General features: G+C 34.8%; 1 protein-coding gene across 1 annotated transcript; it reads left to right on the forward strand.

Annotated features, from left to right (window-relative positions):
- The first annotated feature begins 1,538 nt into the window (after positions 1-1,538).
- tnfrsf11a (tumor necrosis factor receptor superfamily, member 11a, NFKB activator) lies at positions 1,539-17,676 on the forward strand. Its single transcript, XM_051098410.1, has 10 exons — positions 1,539-1,796; positions 5,666-5,738; positions 6,081-6,206; positions 6,281-6,427; positions 8,721-8,805; positions 9,246-9,322; positions 9,639-9,743; positions 9,836-9,885; positions 11,976-12,696; positions 16,292-17,676. Exons 1-10 carry the CDS (start codon positions 1,722-1,724, stop codon positions 16,576-16,578), a joined length of 1,746 nt encoding a protein of 581 aa, XP_050954367.1. The 5' UTR covers positions 1,539-1,721; the 3' UTR covers positions 16,579-17,676.
- The last annotated feature ends 2,735 nt before the right edge of the window (positions 17,677-20,411 follow it).

Consider the following 20,411-nt stretch of genomic DNA (forward strand, 5'->3'; position numbering starts at 1 on the left):
ATAATAAAGTTTACATCTTGCAATTTTAAGTTTACATCTCACAATTCTGAGTTTACTACATCTCGCAACTTGTTTTTTTCCACTATGGAATAATATCTCAGTTCTCACTATTGTATTCCGACTTTTCTTCTCAGAATTTAGATCTTTGGAAAAGTCGCAAACAGGTCTGCCAAATTTTGAGTTCAACTCAAAATGAGTGGTGATTTTGGTTGGGGATACATGTCACTCCTGAAACTTTGCTGCATGTACAGGGTATGTGACTGCTGGTTCTGTTAGCAGCACGAAAGTCAAAGCTTTTATTCCAATTTTGAATGAATTATGTAGCCTAGAAAGCTCACTTCATCATTATCTCGCAATATTCTGTTACAATCAATGATGCATCAGTACGATACTGATATGACTGTGATGTTGGCAACTCTTGTTAAATGAATATATACATTGAAATACATGTAAATATTTTACAAATATATACAGTATGTGTGTGTATTTATATATACATAATACACAGTATACACACATGTAAACAAAAAACATTTATTTTGGATGCGATTAATTGCGATTAATCATTTGACAGCACTATTTTTAATCCTATTTTGCATTAAAAGTTTTAATTTGCCAGTCCAATCAATCAGTCAAGAGATATATAGTCAAACCAAAATTTATTCAAACACCTTTAACATTTCTCACATTATCAGTTTATTCGCTATAGTTTAGAAAATGGGAATAAAATATGACAAGAACTGTTAAACTGTGTCAGAACAAAAGCATCTTGATAATGTCAGATAACTTTGATAGAAAGGTATGTAATAGATAATAATCAACCAAAAAATCAGAAAACTCTTAGTATGACAATATTTACACAACTACCAATATTTTGTTGACCAACTACCAAGTAGTGCACACTTTTGTTCAGTCTGAGGTGTAAAACGGCTGCATTAGCAATTAAAGAAAAAACACTTAAGCAAAACATGATCAGGTTAAACAATGAATAGTTTTTGGTCCCAAATTTGTACTAATTACCAAGACTTTTGGGGTATAATATATCACAGTTTACTTTATTTTGCTATCCTCACTTACATAAATGAACTATAGTGTCGTGCACCCACTAGTAAAAACATTTCAAAAACTGTATCTGGTGTCTGAATAATTTTTGGTTTGACTGTGGAGTGGCAAGTCAAGTGCATTGCATTGTGGGACACGATAGTCCAGCATTATGCTCTGTTTCATGTACATTAGCAAATACACAGCTTCTATTTTTGATTTTTCGGGTTTAAAGGGTACCTCACGACTTAAAAGTATATATATCTTCCCTACACTTTGGCTATAATCATAAACTAACGCGATAAATGTGCTTGACGTGGCACGGTGCAACTAACTAAACCGCTACAGAGTTGAACGATAGTGACAGACAGTGATTGTGTCTGGTTATATGAACGTCACCCCGTTTATATGAGGACTACTTTGATTACGAGAAAAGGGAGGAGCGTGTGAAAAACTGAGCAGCTTCCACATGACTGTAGTGCAGTGGAAACACAGGGAGAACAGCAGTCGAGGCGTGGGTGAGTGAACATCATGGGACATGCTCTCTGCGAATGAACTACAGCAGTCTGGAGCTTCATCCCTTCATCCCAGAGCGCGCACACGTCTGCTGCTGAACCTCACTGGACAATACAACAACACTGACGCTGAGAATACAAAGTCTTGTTTTAAAGTTTAGAACAATGAGAGTGAATTTTTCAGCTAGTTGGATATTTCAAGGATGGATCACACACTTTGTTCTTGCTCTGTGCACGCAGGTAAGTTTACTTCTGTGTTTCTGCAAATAATTCCAATGCACCAAACTTAAACTTAACGGGAATTAATACAAACCGACACCGGGAAATGTATTATTACTGGTTATTATTATTTTAGCGCTTTGTTTCTTTCAGCGCTTTGTTGCGGGAACGGGTTGTGTACATTTAGCGATGTACGAATTGTGAATGACTCGTTCTTTTGAGTCGGACCTTTGCAATGAATCTCCAAAACCTGTCAGATCGTTTCGTTCGATCTGACTGAACCAAACAGTTCGTGTCAACAGCTTACCTGTCTCTTTCGCACGAGTTCGTAATGAGTAAAATTTTTGCGTTTGTGTTGAACTGAGGATTTGATTAGTAATGGGACAAAAAGTAAGTAATAGCCGAATGGCGGAAATGTTACAAAATAAACCGCAATGCAAATTTGTGACTTAATGTACTGGTGTCAACAACACGCACACGCAACGAGTTGGTTTTAACACACGGCATTCATTTTTAACATTGTTTAACGTTATTAAGATTAATTATGGCTGCAACAAACTGATCTGGGACACATTAATAACAGTTAAGTCTAAATAATGACGCGATTGATGAATCTTTTTTAACACCGGTTCATTGAAACGAACTGTTCAAAAGAACCGCTTCGCGGAAATAGTTCGGTAGCGTGTCACCAATTTCTGTGGCTACAAATTGAGAAGAGATACCTAGACATACGTGGTTTTGCTTAGAAGTGCTCTCTAGGTTTGTCGCTCACTAGATTTTGAGATTTTGACTCTTTCCTTCTCTGTCGGATTATTTTAAACTTTTCCCTGGAATCTGAATTGTTGCAGGTTTTGAGGGGAACTCCATGTGGATGTGGATGTTACTGGGTTTGTGCTTTGTCCATAATGGTCTAAACCTTAAGTGCTGTGTTTTTTCCCCCCTTCTTTTATCAAGAAATCATTGGATCTTTCCAGCAAATGTAAATTTGAGACTTATCAAATGTAAATCATCATTACATTCCCAGGAATGCTGTAAAACTCCAGATCAAAAACTCCAAAACTTTTGTTCCATGCAAAAAGGGGAAAAACCCTAATATTGGAATTTGACAACATCTGTTATATTCTGGTTTGTAAAATTGGCTTTTTTCTATGTAAAAGACAATTTTCATTCATTCAGTTGTTTTCTAGGTTATCTAATGTTGTATCAGGTCAAAAGTTGTAGCATGTTTTCTGTTGCATCACATGCAGGTCTGAACATGTGTTTGCCAGATTGAAGAGTTATGAAAGAAAATGTCAGAATATCTGGAAACGATGCTTGCCTCTTTCGACCTTTGATACGGAGAGGGTTTTTTTTTTCAGATGATGGACAAATGTTTAGTTAAACTAATTGATTCTGTTAAACTGAATTACTTTTATTTATATATGTGACCCTGGACCATAAAACCAGTCAAAGGTCGCACGGGTATATTTGTAGCAATAGCCAACAATATTAGTATTGGTCAAAATTACACATTTTTCTTTTATGCCAAAAGTCATAATGATATTTTCTGCATTTAATATATCAAAACTTAATTTTTGATTAGTAATATGCATTGCTAAGAACTTCATTTTGACAACTTCAAAGGTGATTTTCTCAATATTTAATTTTTTTTTTTTTTTTTGCACCTTCAGATTCCAGATTTTCAATACAATTAAACGCTTATTTATTCAGCTTTCAGAAGATGTTCAAATCTCAGTTTCAAAAAATGGACTCTTATGACATGTCACATATACAGTTCTGGTTTACAGTAACAGAGCATTGCTGTCTTTCTGCATTCATAACCAGAATAATTGCACAGCAGTGCACATGAACTGTGAATTATAATATCTGAGTGCTTCTGCCATATGCAGTGAGACCCTGTGAGAAAAGTTTTCTCTGTGTCCGGTGCATATTTTCTAACATATAATTTTTCAGGGGCGTCACTGACCATGATCTTATATATTTAGTCAGTGAAAATATGTTTCGTTGCCTGAGTATAGCCTTACATTCAAATGTAGAGGATCAGAAATGAACTCTGGACATTCCTTTGGGTTTCCTGTGTTATTTCACACGCGTCCATCAAAAGGTCTTTAGGTTCTTCAGGAGTGGTAGAAAACCCCTTAAGAATTTCATCTTCAGCTATGTTTAACATCTTTGTAGAAACAAAGAAGGAGACTCTTTTCAAGTATTCAATTTATGGAATGTTTGTAATTTATTCTATATAAAATCACATTTAGACACACTGCACTGAAAATTCAGCTTTGATCACAGGAATAAATTACCTTTAAAATATATTTAAAATAGAAAACAGTTATTTTAAATAGTAAAACATTTCTAAATTGAACTGGACTTCTTTAAAAATCATTAAAAATCTTACTGTTCAAAAACTTTTGACTGGTACTGTGTATATAATTTCATGTACATCAAGGAAAACAGTACACAGCTTGTTTCATCATTTGAATAAATTGGATTTTCTTCCTCACGAATATTTGTTTTTCGTTTTAGTGAAGTGGAACTAGTCCCTTGTTTAGACTAAGCTTGTTGTCATTAACCAATCTGATAAGGAAATCTTATTTCCTCATGAATTTCCATGATACCCATGAATTTTTCCAAGTGAAATGATGGATAAATCCATTGATCCATGATCAATCCCAGGAAACCTGAATAGGAAAATTCTCGCTTCTGCATTTTTTTCCTCAGAGAGATAAAGAGAGCTTTCATATTTCATATTTCTACCAACTTTAACAGTCTACAAAGAAGCACCTAGCATTTCAGCCAAGTCCTTTTCACCTCCACAAGAGTCCAGTATGCTGAGCTTGGCAGTATTTTCATGTTTTATTGTCTTTTACATAAGTGACGGCTAGATTTTCTCAGATTTGCACTGAATTAAAGGATTGCATTTAATTCTGCCCTGCTGTTAAACCATGGAATGCTTTTGTGGTATCTGGAGGGATGTGGGTGGTGTTTTTTGCTTTTCTTCTTGTTTTTTTCTTCCTCTGAGTTGGGCAATACCCCCCTCCCCCTCCCCCATCACCATATACACACTCCCCCACTCTTTCATTCCCTGATGCTTTTACCACTCAAATGATCCATATTCCTTGAAGATTCTCATTCCGACCAGAGCGAATGCTCAAACAGGCCAAACTTTGTGTAGCTTTTGTCTTACTGCAGAAATCACACAGTGACCCCAAAAAGTATTTGAACGCTTAAGCCACACTTAAAAATGCCTGAATGCCATTGCATCAGATTACGAAATAAACAACTGGCATGCATTTAAAAAAAATACCAACAATTTTCAAGAAAGAACATTTCACAATAGTAAAATAATCAATGTACTGTTCAAAATTATAATGAACTGATCAAACTTGAGACCCATTGGTTAAAAGTCATTATAAACATCATTTAGAAAAGTCTCTTATGCTTTGTTTGATCAAAAACACAGTAAAAACAGTAATCATGTCAAATATTATTATAATTTAAAACAATTGTTTTCTAATATATTTTAAAATGTAATTTATTCCTGTGATGCAAAGTTGAATTTTCAGCTGCCTTTACTCCAGTGTTATATGATCCTTCAGAAATCATTTTCATATGTTGATTTGAAACATTTCTCATTTGAGTGCTTATCCCATGGTAAATATCTGTAACTAAAAACTCCCATGGGTGACCAGTGAGACTCAAAGCTGCACAGTTAATTTAGCATCTACCTGTCTGTCATAAATGTTTGTTGCTGTAGTTTAGTAATTTAGCAGATGCTTTTATCCAAAGTGACTTATAAATGAGGAGCAACTCATTTATAAGAAGATAAAAGCATTGATAAAGCATTTTATCAATATGTTTGTTAAACTATTGTTGTAACTTTTAAATTTCAGGCAGGACAGGCCATAAGCTGCCAACAAAATGAATATGAGCACAACGGGGGATGCTGCAGAAAATGTGAACCAGGTGAGCGGCAATACAGACTAGTTAATTACACTATGTAGAAAACCCTATAAAACAATCCATTCATACATTTTATGGTGTGTGAGTGAAGCCTGTCTGGGAAAAATAAGATCAGGTCTAAATGTGCTCGTTTTTTCCCATTTAAAAAGCAGAAGGATGAGAAAAAGAGGAAGAGGCCTACACACACCCACACGAGCTATAACCTACAATGACTTCCACTATAAAATTCAGAATAATATCATATTTTGCAATATGGATTCACTGACCTTTTCCAGTAACTAAAATAGCAAACACATTTACGTCTTTGGATGAACAACTTATTGCACAATTTTCTTTTGAATGCAGGAAAATACGTTTTCGCCCATTGCGAGGGCAGCTCGCTACCAAAGTGCCTTGATTGTGGGCGTGAAGAATATCAGCCGGACTGGAACAGTGACACTAAATGCATTCCTCAGAAGTTCTGCGATGAGGGTCAGTGTTGCATAATGTGTGTATAGAAAGTTGTTTAATTTTGCATTATATTTTAACACCACGCATCTCTGCAGGTAAAGGATTTAACCGCACTCGTCCACGCAACCCTACTGCGGCTGAACCGTGTCGGTGCAAGCAGGGTTTCCACTGCTCTCTGATCAACTGCGAATACTGTGAGGCGATTAAAAAATGTCCTCCCGGAGAAGGAGTCGTAATGGGCGGTAAGAGCTTGTAGTGATTCTACACAGAGATACAAAGATTTGATCATTTTAATTCTTATTCTGAGTAAGAAATATTGATAAAGGGATGGTTCATGACATAAAAGTGAGTAAATGTTGATAGAATGTTCATTTTGGAGTGAACTATTCTTTTTCTAAGTTAATTCAGAGGTTTAAAGTGGGAGACATTAATCATATGTCTTATAGATAGATGAAGTGTACCCGTAATTGAGAGTGCAGTAAATCAGTGGCTGTTCCAGCTCTGTGGTTTTGAGCACAAGGTTTAGTGCCAAATGGAAAGGAACACTATAATACAGTTCACAGAAATGGATCTGGACACGCTGTAGTTTATATTTTATCTTTAGCATCTTGACATTTACACTGTAATTAAAATTAAAAGACATCACAAGGCTTTTTTGTAGACTGTATGCTCTATTTATCTGTCGTTCTTTCTGTCTGAATAGATAGAACGATAGTGGGGTAGATATATATATATAGACGGAATGATAGATAGTAGATGGATTATAGGATGCATGGTTGGATGGATGGATTCAACAATAGAAAGGTAGATAGAATGACTGAGGTGGATAGATAGAATGGTGGATGGATAGATAGATAGATGGATAGATAGATAGATAGATAGATAGATCTATGGATTGATGGATAGAATAGTAGACAGACGGAGTAGACAGAACAATAGATGGACAGAACGATGGATAGGTGGATAGAGAACAATACATAAATGATAAATAGATGGATGATAGATAGAGGGATAGATAGAACAATGGATAGATAGAACCATAGAATAGTAGACAGAACGACTGATGGATAGAACTATGAATAGGTGGATAGATAGAATGGTAGCTATATAGATGATGGATGAATGATAGATGAGTAGATAGAATGACAGATGGATGGATGATAGAACGATAGATGGATAGATCAATGTATATATCAATAGAATGGTAGACAGACAGACAGAACATTAGATGGGATAGAATTATGGTTAGGTGGATAGATAGAATGGTACATAGATCATAAATAGATGGATGATAGAGGGATAGATAGAATGTTGGATGGATTGATGGATAGATGGATGGAGAGAATAATAGTAGATAAACAGAGCAATAGATGGATAGAATGATGAATAGGTGGATAGATAGAATAGTAGATGTATAGATGATGGATAGAATGATGAATAGGTGGATAGATAGAATGGTAGATGTATAGATGATGGATGTATGAATGATAAATGAGTAGACAGAATGATAGATGGATAAACTGATGTATTTAGAATGGTAGATAGAACAATAGATGGATAGAATTATGAACAGGTGGATAGAACGGTACATAGATGATAAATAGATGGATGATAGAGGGATAGATAGAACAATGGATAGACAGAACCACAGAATAGTAGATAGAACGGCAGATGTATAGAACAATGAATAGGTGAATAGATAGAAGAGGTAGATAGATGATGGATGAATGATAGATAAGTAGACAAAATGATAGATGGATAGATCAATGTATATGTCGACAGAATGGTAGATAGACAGACAGACAGAACATTAGATGGATAGAATTATGGATAGGTGGATAGATAGAATGGTACATAGATCATAAATAGATGGATAGAATGTTGGATGGATTGATGGATAGATGGATGGATAGAATAATAGAATAGTAGATAAACAGCGATAGATGGATAGAATGATGAATAGGTTGATAGATAGAATTATAGATGTATAGATAATGGATGGATGAAGGACAAATGAGTAGATAGAATGTTAGATTGATAAACTGATGTATGTAGAATGGTAGATAGAACAATAGATGGATAGAATTATGAATAGGTGGATAGAACGGTACATAGATGATAAATAGATGGATGAAAGAGATAGATAGGATAGATAGAATGATGGATGGATTGATGGATAGAACAATAGAATGGTAGATAGATGGATAGAACGATGAATTGGTGGATGATATAATGGTAGATAACTGGATGATAGATGGATAGACAGATAGAAAAATAGATGGATAGACAATGGTAGATAGAAAGATGGATGATGGATGAATGGATGATAGATGTATAGAACAATGGATGGACGGATAGTAAATAAGATGCTAAAAACAAATACAGATGAGAAGAAAACAAATGCAATTAAGATATTACTTAGCATAAATACCTGTAAGAACAAAACATGATTTGCTTTTAAATATGCTTGTTTGTCTATTGAAATTCTAAGTCTGTTTCTCTGTCCATAATACTTTATCGTTCTCTACATTGTAGCGTCGGGCAGAGCTACCTGTGTGTCTTGTCAAAATGGCTATTTCTCAGATTCCACATCAATAGAAGCCTGCAAGAAATGGACAGAGTGAGTATGCCTCTCTATCTAAGCCTAAAAAGTCAATCCAATAACAACTCCATAGGAGTGTGTGCCACAAACATGCCTGTCCTCTGAGTCACACACACAAAATTGTTCTTAAACAGGACTCATTTGCAAAGTCACAGCTCTCGTTCTCACAGGCGTTGTTTGTCTGGGGAAGGTCTCAGGCATGCTCGGTCATTTTTTAAAGCCCCCGCAGTCTTACCGCACTGTGGTATTATGATTAATTTCTCCACCACTTCCCCTAGAAAGAGCCCCTTTTCTTTTTGCTCTTTGTGTTTGCGGTTCCTCTTAGAGAAGAAAACTGTGACTGATCAAACTAGAAGTGACCAGACTGCTGGGCTGCCCTCTTTTGATATGTCTAATTCTATTCCAGTTGTAAAGCTTACAATATTTCCAAAGCATTGATATGTCTATTTCTCTTCCAGTTGTAAAGCTGTCGGCAAGACAGAGAAACAGGCAGGAAGCCTTAAGACAGATGCGGTGTGTGGAGTCCCTTCTCCTGGTAGGTTATTTAAAATGTTTATATTCTACATATATAGAATATATAGTTACATTTTTAAAATGTATATTTAAAACAAATAACTCAAATGACCAGAAAAGTCATGGAAAATTCATTTAAAATGAGTAGGAGCCCATATATTATGTAATGTGTGGTGTCTGTAATTTCTGGTAGGATTAGTCTGCATGTGTTTCTTTGTTGCTCATGCAACGGCAATAAATGTGACTGTGCAACACATAAAAAATTAACTAGACCCTCTATAATGAACGGAGAGCTTTCACACAGTTGTGTGATGAATTAACCTACTTTTCTTCCTCAGGTATGACACCCTGGGTGGTGGTGGCAATCCTGTCGGTCATCATCGTGGTATCCCTGGTTGTTCTCTTCTTGTTTTGCTGCAAGGATAAGCTGAACTTCCTCTCAGGTAAATTTAGTTCAGGGTCACGTTTGTTTGCTGCAGTCTGTGGTAGATTCTTGTCTATGTTGTTGATTAAAGCTTGTTTTCTGACGCCACAGTAAATCTACGCACCTGTGTCCAAAACCTGAAAGGAAGCAGGAATCAACAGGTAAGTAAGAATGTCTGAAAACAGTAGCTTTGTTCCAAAAACCTAGTAATGGAGACTTAAAGGGATAGTTCACCTAAAAATGAAAATTCTGTCTGTGTCGTTCCAAACCTGTAAGATCTTCGGGAACACAAATTAAGATATTTTGATGAACTCTTATGAACGTGCGTCGAAGACTGACATGGAAGAGAAGAAATTTTTGAATAATGTTGTTATTTTTCTCGTTAAGGTTGAACCACTGATGTCACATGGGCTGTTTTAGCGATGTCCTTACTACCTTTCCTGGCCTTGAATGTGTCAGTTGCATTTCTGTCTATGCAGGGTCAGAAAGCTCTTGGATTTCATTGAAAATATCTTAATATGTGTTCTGAAGATGAACGAAAGTCTTACGGGTTTGGAACGACATGAGGGAGAGTAATTAATGACAGAAGTTTTATTTTTGGGTGAACTATCACTTTAAGGCACGTTCACGCTAACAACGATAACTGTAACGTTAACTATATTAGCATCCACAACAATGGACAATAATGTTGTTTATTTTAAGCACATGCTGAAGTAACATTGTCGTATTAAATGCTCAAGCTTTGTAAAGCAGAATGGGTTCTGTCAATGTTTTCTCAATCATCAGCTGAAAAAAAATGATTGTGGAAGTGATTCCAACAATATCGTTCCTCTGTTTTGTTATTGTTATCGTTGTGGTGTAAACTGCCTTATTATTATAGAATTATAATGATTATTAACCCTCATAATGCATTCAAAATATTTATAATAATAGCTGTATACTATTTTATTATACTTTTTTATTTTATATTTTACTTTATTATTTTTTCTTTATTTTACTTTATTGCTTTATTGTACTCTATTATTTTATTTTATTTAACTTCATTATTTTTTATTGTATTTTACTTTATTATTTTAGTTTATTTTAGTTATTTTATTATATTATTTTATTTCATTTTAAATCGTTTTTATGAAACAGTTGTTTTATTTATGTTATTTTTTAAACTAAAACCATATTGTATCTGATCAGCAACTTAATGTTCTAACAAATTAAGTTTTGAATGTTACCATGTTATTACAATGTTATAACTTCATTTACTCCTTTTAAAAAGTAGAAATGTTTTAGAAAGAATTATGATGAAAAGTATATTATTTAAATATTGATGAAAAACTGTATTTGAATTTATCATTGTATGAAATTTATAAGGATATACAAGCTGACAAATACCAGTTTTAACCTTATTGGAATTAATGGAATTTAATTAAATTACTTTGAATTTCTAACTCATGATTACTCAAAAACTGTCCAAATTAATGAAGCTAACATATTAATTTTTAACAAAACAACGTCAGAAATACAAATCTAAACGTTTTCAATCAAGACAACTACTTTTTACTTGCATAAAAATTCGCTTTTAGATGAAAAAGATATTAAAGATTCAATTAAAGATTGCAGATGAAATCTGAAACATGCTTGCAGTGGTTCATCAATAGTGTACATATTTATGTTTACCAAGAAAATTAAGTGCCAAAAGTGTGTCAGAAAAAAGCAAAATATATTTAGCATAATTCTAAATCTTCATATATAATTTTACAAAAAGTATTTTTGACATCTAATGGTACTACATACATACCCAAATCCAAAATAACCTGACCCAATGATGTGTAGTTTTTTTGGGGGTTGTAAAGAATTCACAAAGTTTCTTTACATTACTAAAATGTGCATTAAAAAAAAAAAAGTAATATTTTCTGGGTAAAATGGACCTGAATGCATTGTGAGGGCTAAAACATATAGTTATTGATATTACTCTTTTGAAAGAAATCAAGATATGTTGGTTAGGTATGTTTCAAAGCATGGCTGCTGGTTTGAGCTGGTTTAAAGTGGCCCTGAGCAGGAGCTAGTTCCTTAGTACCAGCTTAGGACCACCACCTAACCAGTTCAAACCAGCTAATAACCATCTTATAATCAGCACAGGACCAGCTTAAACCAGCTCTTGACCAACTTAGGACCAGCTTAAACCACACCTCAAAATATACCTAACCAGCATATGCTGGTTTTTTTCAAATACTGGTCTTCCTTTTTTTTTTTTTAGGAAACTGTGACTTCATACCATGGTGGCAGCACTCCACAAACCCTCCCTCTGATTTGCCAAGAACGAACCCCCCCAGAGTCCCTAATCACATGTCCCAGCACCCAGTTAACTATTCTTGACGAAACATCGACTTGCACGGACCAAGAACAGGACCAGGACCGAGCCGAAACATCATCAGGCAGCTCCAGTGAAGACTCCGGAGGTGGGTCCGCGTCTCCTCTATCGGGCAGCTCTTGCAGCTGTGTGCTTTCCATGAAGGAGCCCATAGAGGTCGGAGAAAATGAGGACTGCAGTCAGCTAGTGGCCACGGGTTTGGCAACATGCTCCTCTTGCAGGACAGGAGACGCCATTGGAGCAAACGTGCAGGTAGTTGGCCTGAAAGAGCCTTTGCTGTGTGACAGCTGCACGTCAGACGTCCTGCCCGCCTGCGATTACGTGGATCTGCAGCGCTCCCAGGAACTCTATCTGGACTACAGCAGCCCTGCTGGCAAAGAAGCCATGTCAGAGATGAGAGGTGTTAACGGGGACCGGGGTCCGGTTGAAGGGCTGTATAGACAGAACGAACCTTGTTGCTGCAGCATAGACTCCACCACCGTTCCACCTCTGCCATCGGTCAGCGCCAATGACCAGGGCCTTTCGCTGATCCACAGCGATGACCACAAACTGTCCGACCCCGACGTGGACTTCCAGAACCAGTGCTCGGAATCTGCTCTCACGTCTGGTAAGACAATAACACCTGCAAAAATAATGACAAAACAAATGAAAAGCTGTCTGTGCATCTCAGGTATTTGAAGCTGTTGCTTCATAGTGCAGTACACATGAATCTGTTAAACTCATTTAGCATGTGTTTGTGAGGATTTACAAGCACTGTCGTGCGATTTTGTTCCAGTTGGATAAATTCAGTATGATATGATGAAATATTGGAAATGATCAAAGTCATGACCTCCCAGTAACAGCAGGTCACAAGTGCACAGGGTGGATCATTACTCATTTCAATGCTTTAATCATAAAACAGATGTCAAAGACAACAAACTAGCAACACACCGTTGTATTGGCTAATGTGTTGAAATGCCAAATATCACATTTCTAGATAAATGGATTTCTATTTAAACCTTTAAAAGTGTTATAAAACAGGCCTTATTAAAAGTGAATCTTTCTTTACTAATAGTTGTAGCTACTATTACAAAATTACTATGTAAATAATATAATTAATTGTAAATTGTGTGTGCATATATAGTGTGTGCATTTGTAGAAATAACTAACATATATTAATAAAAATATATAGGATCTAATATAACCTATATACAGTAATTACAGTAATGTACAGTAATGTTAATATAAATAAATTTTGTGTGTGTATATAAATATATATAAATTTGTTAAAAAAATATATATATATATATTATTTTTATATATATATATAAATAATTATTTATTTAATCAATCAATAATATATAAATCTATAATATACATAAATTATTTAAATATATATATATATATATATTTAATCAGTTAATAAAATATAAACATATATTATATAAACCTATATATAATCTGTAAACTATACATATTAATAAATTATAAATATAAATGTGTTTGTGTGTGTATATATATATATATGAATGCAATTATTTGTAGAAAATAAATAATATATACAAATATGAAAAATACATATATAGTAGTGTAATATAACCTATATATAATCTATAAACTCTACATATTAAACTATATATATATATATATAGGATGCAAGCATGCATTAAATTGATTAAAAGTGACTGTAAGGACATTAAAATATTACAAGCAATTTCTGTTTTTAAATAAATGTTTTTCTTTTTTAACTTTCTTTTCAACAAAGAATCCTTCATCTGCAAAAATATTAAGCACCACAATTGTTTTCAATATTAATAATTATAATAAATGTTTCTTGAGCGTCACATCAGCATATTAAAATGATTTGTGAAGGATCATGTGACACTGAAGACTTGAGTAATGATGCTGAAAAATTCAGTTTTGCACCACAGGAATGAATAACATTTAAAAACATTTTAAACTGTAATAATTTTTCACAATATTACTGGTAAATGTAAGAGGCAACTTCAAAAACATTTAAAACTGAAAGTGTAGTATTTATCTTTTAAATAATTTATAATTATTATTTAGATATGCCAAAATAAATCGTTACATTTTAATAACACATTACTTAACAGTGTCTGTGTTACTCGTGTTCCATCCTATTGTTATTAATCTCCACAGTGGGATTACACAATATTTACACATGTAGTTAATTAGTATCATTCAGTAATGTCTTATGTAAATACACAGTAACCTGAAGACTAAAATAAAGTGTCATGTCTTGTAGTAATAATTAGAACGAGCACACTCAGGTCATGTGCATTCCAGTAAGTCGTGTTTTTGAAAATATGGCAGGCAGCCACCGCAAAGAGTGGGTGTAGGGTCCTTTATGGACCAGCGGCCAAATGACTAAAAGATGTGTGAAATGTGAGTCACTGATAGTCTGTGTGTATATTCAGAGAAAAGAACAGGAACCATATAATCTGCTCATGTTGAATTTTTAAGTGGAAAGAAGCAGTTCTGTTGCTCAACAGGGGTCGACACAAAAACAGCTTTTTGCCAATTCAGTGCTGACGTGGCATTATTAGCTTCCAGTTTGTACTTTAGCTTTATTTATAGAGACCACTAAACATCTAAAGTAGTAGTGTAGTGTATTCACGTGTCTCAGAGAGACTACAAAGCTGTTTGCCTTGTATGAATGAAAAATACACATCTGGTTACATTAACATGCCAAATTTTTTGCCTAAAAATGTTCATGTTAGTTTTCCAGGGTTATTAATAACTCTCTCTCTCTCTGTTTCTCTGTGTATTACATTTTAAATAAGTTTACTTTTTCATATTAATTATTTTTTTCTTTCAACATTGCTCATTTTTTGGTAAGCTAAAGTTGAAGTACTAAAATAACTAAAACTAAATAAACTATAACTAAAAACAAATGTAAACAACAAAAGTAATAACAATGAAAAACAACAAAAATTAACTAAAATAAAAATGGAAAATATAAAAATGACTGAAATAACTATCAACTGAAACTTTAAGAAAACAAAAACGAATAAAAATGACAAAAACAACAAAATATTAAAAAATTCTAAAATAACTAAAATGTAAAATCTAATAAACACTATGTAGACTTATTAAAAGAAAAACTAATACTAATAAAAATGTTGAAGACAAAACAAAATTACTAAAACTAAGATGAAAATATAAAAATTACTAAAATTACTAAAACAATCAAAACTATATAGACATATTAAAACAATAATAATAAAATGACAAAAACACAACAAAATTACTAACACTTTAAAAATTAAAACTGAAAATATAAAAATAAAATAACTAAAACTGAACTAAAACTACATAGACATATTTAAAAAACTAAAAAAATGACAAAAACACAACAGAATTACTAAAACTTTAACTAAATTAAACATGAAAACAGAAAATATAACAATGAAAAAAATGAACTAAAACCTAAAACTATAGACGTATTAAAAGAATAAAAACTAATAAAATGACAAAATACAACAAAATTAATACAACTTTAACTGAGTTAATAATGAAAACAGAAAATATAAAAAACTAAAACCTAAAACGTAATAAAAACTATATAGACATTAAAAAAATAAAAAATAAAAAATGACAAAAGCACAACAAAATTACTAAAACTTTAACTAAATTAAAAATAAAAACAGAAAATATTAAACTAACTAATATGACTAAAACTTAAAAACTATGAAGACATATTTAAAAAATAAAGACTAATAAAATGACAAATACGAAACAAAATTACTAAAACTTTAACTAAATTAAACATGAAAACAAACAATATAACAATTAATAAAATAACTAAAGCCTAAAACTTTATTAAAACTACATAGATATTAAAAAATAATAACTAATAAAGTGACAAAAACCTAAAATAACTAAAAACCTAAAACTTATTAAATATATATTTAAAAAAAACTAATAACATGTAAAAAACAACAACAACAACAACAAGATTACTAAAACTTTGACTAAATTAAAAATGAAAACAGAAAAATATAAAAATGACTAAAATAACTAAAACCTGAATATATTACAAAATATTAACAGAAACTCTAATAGTACATCAATGAATAACACTGGTGTTAATTTGTCTCCAGGAAAGAAATGAATATTTATTTCATGGAAATATCATTTACTATTTCTGCCACCTTCCGCGCTAACACAGGTTCTGATGTGTTGTCTATTTTCGGCAGGTCAGGTGACAGGAAACAACAACACTACTTTTATCTCCAGCGGGCAGGTGATGAACTTCAGCGGTGAGGTCATCGTGGTGTACGTCAGTCAAACATCACTGGGAAGCAGCGGAGGAACAGACGAACCCTTCAGCTGCCCGGTTCAAGAAGAATCCAACGATGACAGTTTTCAAAGCGAGCCCAAATCTAACATAACCACAACACGGCAGGCCAAGAGCAGGAACGGACACCTGGAAAAACACTTGCCCGTGCAGGAAATGACCAACGACTGGTCCTGGCAAAAATAAAGAACTGCGAACGTTTCCTACTAGACTGGAATTGACTTTGCATCCTTGTAAAATGATGATTATTAATTAATAATGGGCGTACGACAGCCCGTATAGCAACCAGAGTGCTATTTCATGAAAAATGCTATGCATTTGTTGACCTATGTATTTATATCATAAAAAAATTAGGTACTTCTTGTCAGTTTTAAGGTCTGCTTTGAGAGGATCTCACTCTAATGATCGGATGGACAGTAAAAGAACATTGAACTCAGAATGTCTTATTTTCTATGTTGACGAGCCAAAGAAAGAGACTTGGTGCGACAAGAAGCCAAACTCAGGCCAAAGATGATGAAAACCCAGCCAGATAAAGCACAAACACATCCACCACAACAAAAGCACGATGTTTTGCGTTGTCCCTTTCTCTTGGCCTTTTGAAATCGAGCATCGTACCTCATGGTGAGAACCGTTTTTGGATGTTTGTTAAAAGTTAGTAAATAAGTAAGTAGCTTGGAAATGAGAAACGGGGGTGTTGATTTTGTGGTGTCTTTATTTTTAAAAAAACATAATTTGTAAATGTTAATCATGTTTTGGTTATTTATCGAGCCGTTTTTGTGCCGACGAGTCAGCCTGACTGGAGCAGAACACGTGAGGTAATCACGAACATTACTTAACAAGCATTAAATGTATATACTGATTGAAAATCAATGTTCTGATACATGAGTAGTGATTTTCTCCACCCATTACTGTAAATAAAGCTTGTTTGTATGAAACAATTCCTTTCCCTTAAATGAGTGTGATGGTATGGGAACGGTATTTGGTTTAGCGATAAGCAGTGTTTATTGCTTGTGCATCACTAACCGCATGTGCGGTAAAACCTCTGTATTCGAGCAAAACCAATGTTGACTTAAAGCCTTTATAAACAGCGGTGAATGGCTACCAGCTGTCGCAAGCTCAATGCAAACATATACTCAGGAGCGCAGTGTTTAGCCGCATGAGGTGAGAATTCCACCGAAGGCTGCTGGATGTTTAGCCGTGATTGAAATAATCACGAGTCTGGGATGGCAACAGAAACAAACACTGAGACGCGTTGTTGAGTTCTGTCTGCCAAAACAGGAAGTTATGACTGGTTTTAATGTGGTTCTGCTCAAAGACCCTTCGGGCGCATTGTGACTCGTGAGCACTGACCGTTGAGTTGTCCTGCCATCTAGTGGAACGCTACTGTAATACGATTAAAAGAGAAGTTCGCTTCTACAATGAAAATGTCCTCATAATTTACTCACCTCGATGTCTTCCAAGACGTTCGTGTCTTTCTTTCTTAACTCGAAAAGAAATTAAGGTTTCTGAGGAAAACATTCCAGGTTTTTCTCCATAATAGTGGACGTCAATGGTGGCTAACGGATTGAATGTCCGAAGTGTAGTTTCAGTGCAGCTTCAAAGGACTCTACACGATCCCAGCCGAGGAATAAGGGTCTTATCTAGTGAAACCTTAGTCATTTTCGAAGAAAAACACATTTATATCCACAAGTTTCGTGGGGACAACTTCCGGTGAGGCGGCCGACGTAGTATTCCAACGGTACTTGTGCTAACGGACCCTTTTCACAAGCGTGTGATGACGCGTTTTAACGGTCATCATCTTCATAAATCCTTTAAACTTTTTTATATTTAGATTTTTAAAAATATGTATGTGCATTTATAACACTATACTTTGTATTATAACACCTTTTCATCAAGTTACAAAAAACTAGTTAACGCTATGCGAGGGTGTTTCTAATGCTGCGTCTATAGGAGGGACGGTAAATTTGACGTTGTTCTCTCTTCTGACTGCCGATTTCAGGTTCTCTCAATTTTTTTTCTTTGATTGAAAGTCGTGATAACACTATCGTGTAGTTTTTCTTTTGCTGTTTGAGCAAATGTGAAAGCAAAAATACATTTGCGGTATTGGTCTCGGATTTTACCCAACTATGACAACTTCCGCTATGAGAAACCTGTGAGAAAGGTCCATTAGCAAAGAGGCTAGGTGTTTTTTTAGAACATTGTTTACTTTGTAAAGATGCACACCTTTATGAGAAATGTCATAAATGGACATGTTCTTATGGACAACATATGCTTTTCAAATTTGTGTTCCCACATCATTAGCAAGTTTGGATCGCTAAATCTTGAATGACTGTTCCCTGGTGAAAAAACCAGCATATGCTGGTAGGTATGTTTTGATGCTGGAATGCTGGTTATGTAGGTTTTGATGCTGGTTTAAGCTGGTCCTTTGCTGGTTTAAGCTGGTCCTTTGCTGGTTTTTGCTGGTCAAGGACCAGCATGAACCAGCAAAGGACCAGCTTAAACCAGCATCAAAACCTACCAGCATTCCAGCATCAAAACATACCTACCAGCATATGCTGTTTTTTCACCAGGGTTAACTAGTGAAATGACATTTGAACCAAGACATCAGAGCTTGTGTTAAAGGGCATGCCAGATGAATCCTCGATTCGAGACTTGTTAACGTAGAAGTCCCTTTCGTAGAACCCTGGTGAAAAAAAAACAGCATGCTGGTAGGTATGTTTTGATGCTGGTTTAAGCTGGTCCTTTGCTGGTGTATGCTGGTCCTTGAGCAATATGGCCAGCTAAGAACCAGCATAAACCAGCAAATGACCAGCATAAACCAGCTAAGGCCCAGCTTAAACCAGCATCAAGACATACCTACCAGCATATGCTGTTTTTTCACCAGGGAAGTTTCTGTCCTGCATGTGCGCGATTCACTTTGCGTGTCCTAATGTTCGACCCCCAGATCTTACTTTGCCAGTATAATTACATTTTTAAATACCCAGTCATACAAGTAATATGAAGAATACATAAATGAATGCCATAAATATATGCCATATGCAATTAATATATGTGTACATTATTCTTCATCATACTGATATTCGTACTGGCATTTAATGGCACTGTTCAATGGGTAAATTAATTTATCAGAGTCAGAAATTCAACAAACACACACAACCCTGGTGAAAAAAACAGCATATGCTGGTAGGTATGTTTTGATGCTGGGATGCTGGTTAGGTAGGTTTTGATGCTGGTTTATGCTGGTCCTTGACCAGCAACATGACCAGTAAAAACCAGCAAAGGACCAGCTTAAACCAGCTAAGGACCAGCATAAACCAGCAAAGGACCAGCTTAAACCAGCATCAAAACATACCTACCAGCATATGCTGGTTTTTTCACCAGGGAATTAGGCTTTTATTTGTGCATATAACATGGATCGAATTTCCATGGATGGAAATTGTGGTGAGTGCTTCTTCCGACGGAGCTTCACAGGCTTTTGACAGCTTTATTTCTTACTAACCACCAGATCGCCCTGTTTCGACACTCTCGAAGCTTTGAATTATTCCTGAAACACTAAGAGGAAAGTCTCAGTGTTTCACGAGGCTTCATTTGCCAGTCACTCCTGTCAGCTGTTGAATGAATGAGTGTCACGTCCCGCTTGTTTACTTTGAACCGGAAGATGCTCCCACTTTTGACGCAAGGCCTCATGGGGCGTAGGAAACTTGTGGATACTTTAAAACCACAAACGCTTGGACTAGCGCAACTCGCGCATTACGTAATCAACCACGCGTGACTTAGGCGGAAATACCGTTTACAAAGCAAATGTGCAAAGAAAGTTAAACGCCCTTCACAAAACAACGATGTTGGATGATTTTGAAGTTTGAGGTGAACATGAGATGAAGTTTTTCGCCTACCCTATTTTTTTTTAACCGAAGTACACAAAGAACTAACCAAGCGTGACTCTTCCAAGGCGATTATGTAATGTGAAGACGCATGTCTATCCCAGAGCTAGTGCAAGATGAGCATTTGTGGTTAAAAAG

This window comes from Labeo rohita, chromosome 24 (assembly GCF_022985175.1).
Source record: "Labeo rohita strain BAU-BD-2019 chromosome 24, IGBB_LRoh.1.0, whole genome shotgun sequence".
In the NCBI taxonomy this organism is placed as follows: Eukaryota; Metazoa; Chordata; class Actinopteri; order Cypriniformes; family Cyprinidae; genus Labeo; species Labeo rohita.

Excerpts from the sequence above, each read along its gene's own strand:
- tnfrsf11a (XM_051098410.1), top strand. The coding sequence starts at position 1,722 with ATGAGAGTGAATTTTTCAGCTAGTTGGATATTTCAAGGATGGATCACA. Across the intron at positions 6,207-6,280 it reads TCAGAAGTTCTGCGATGAGG|GTAAAGGATTTAACCGCACT; the intron begins GTCAGTGTTGCA and ends GCATCTCTGCAG. Across the intron at positions 6,428-8,720 it reads AGAAGGAGTCGTAATGGGCG|CGTCGGGCAGAGCTACCTGT; the intron begins GTAAGAGCTTGT and ends TCTACATTGTAG.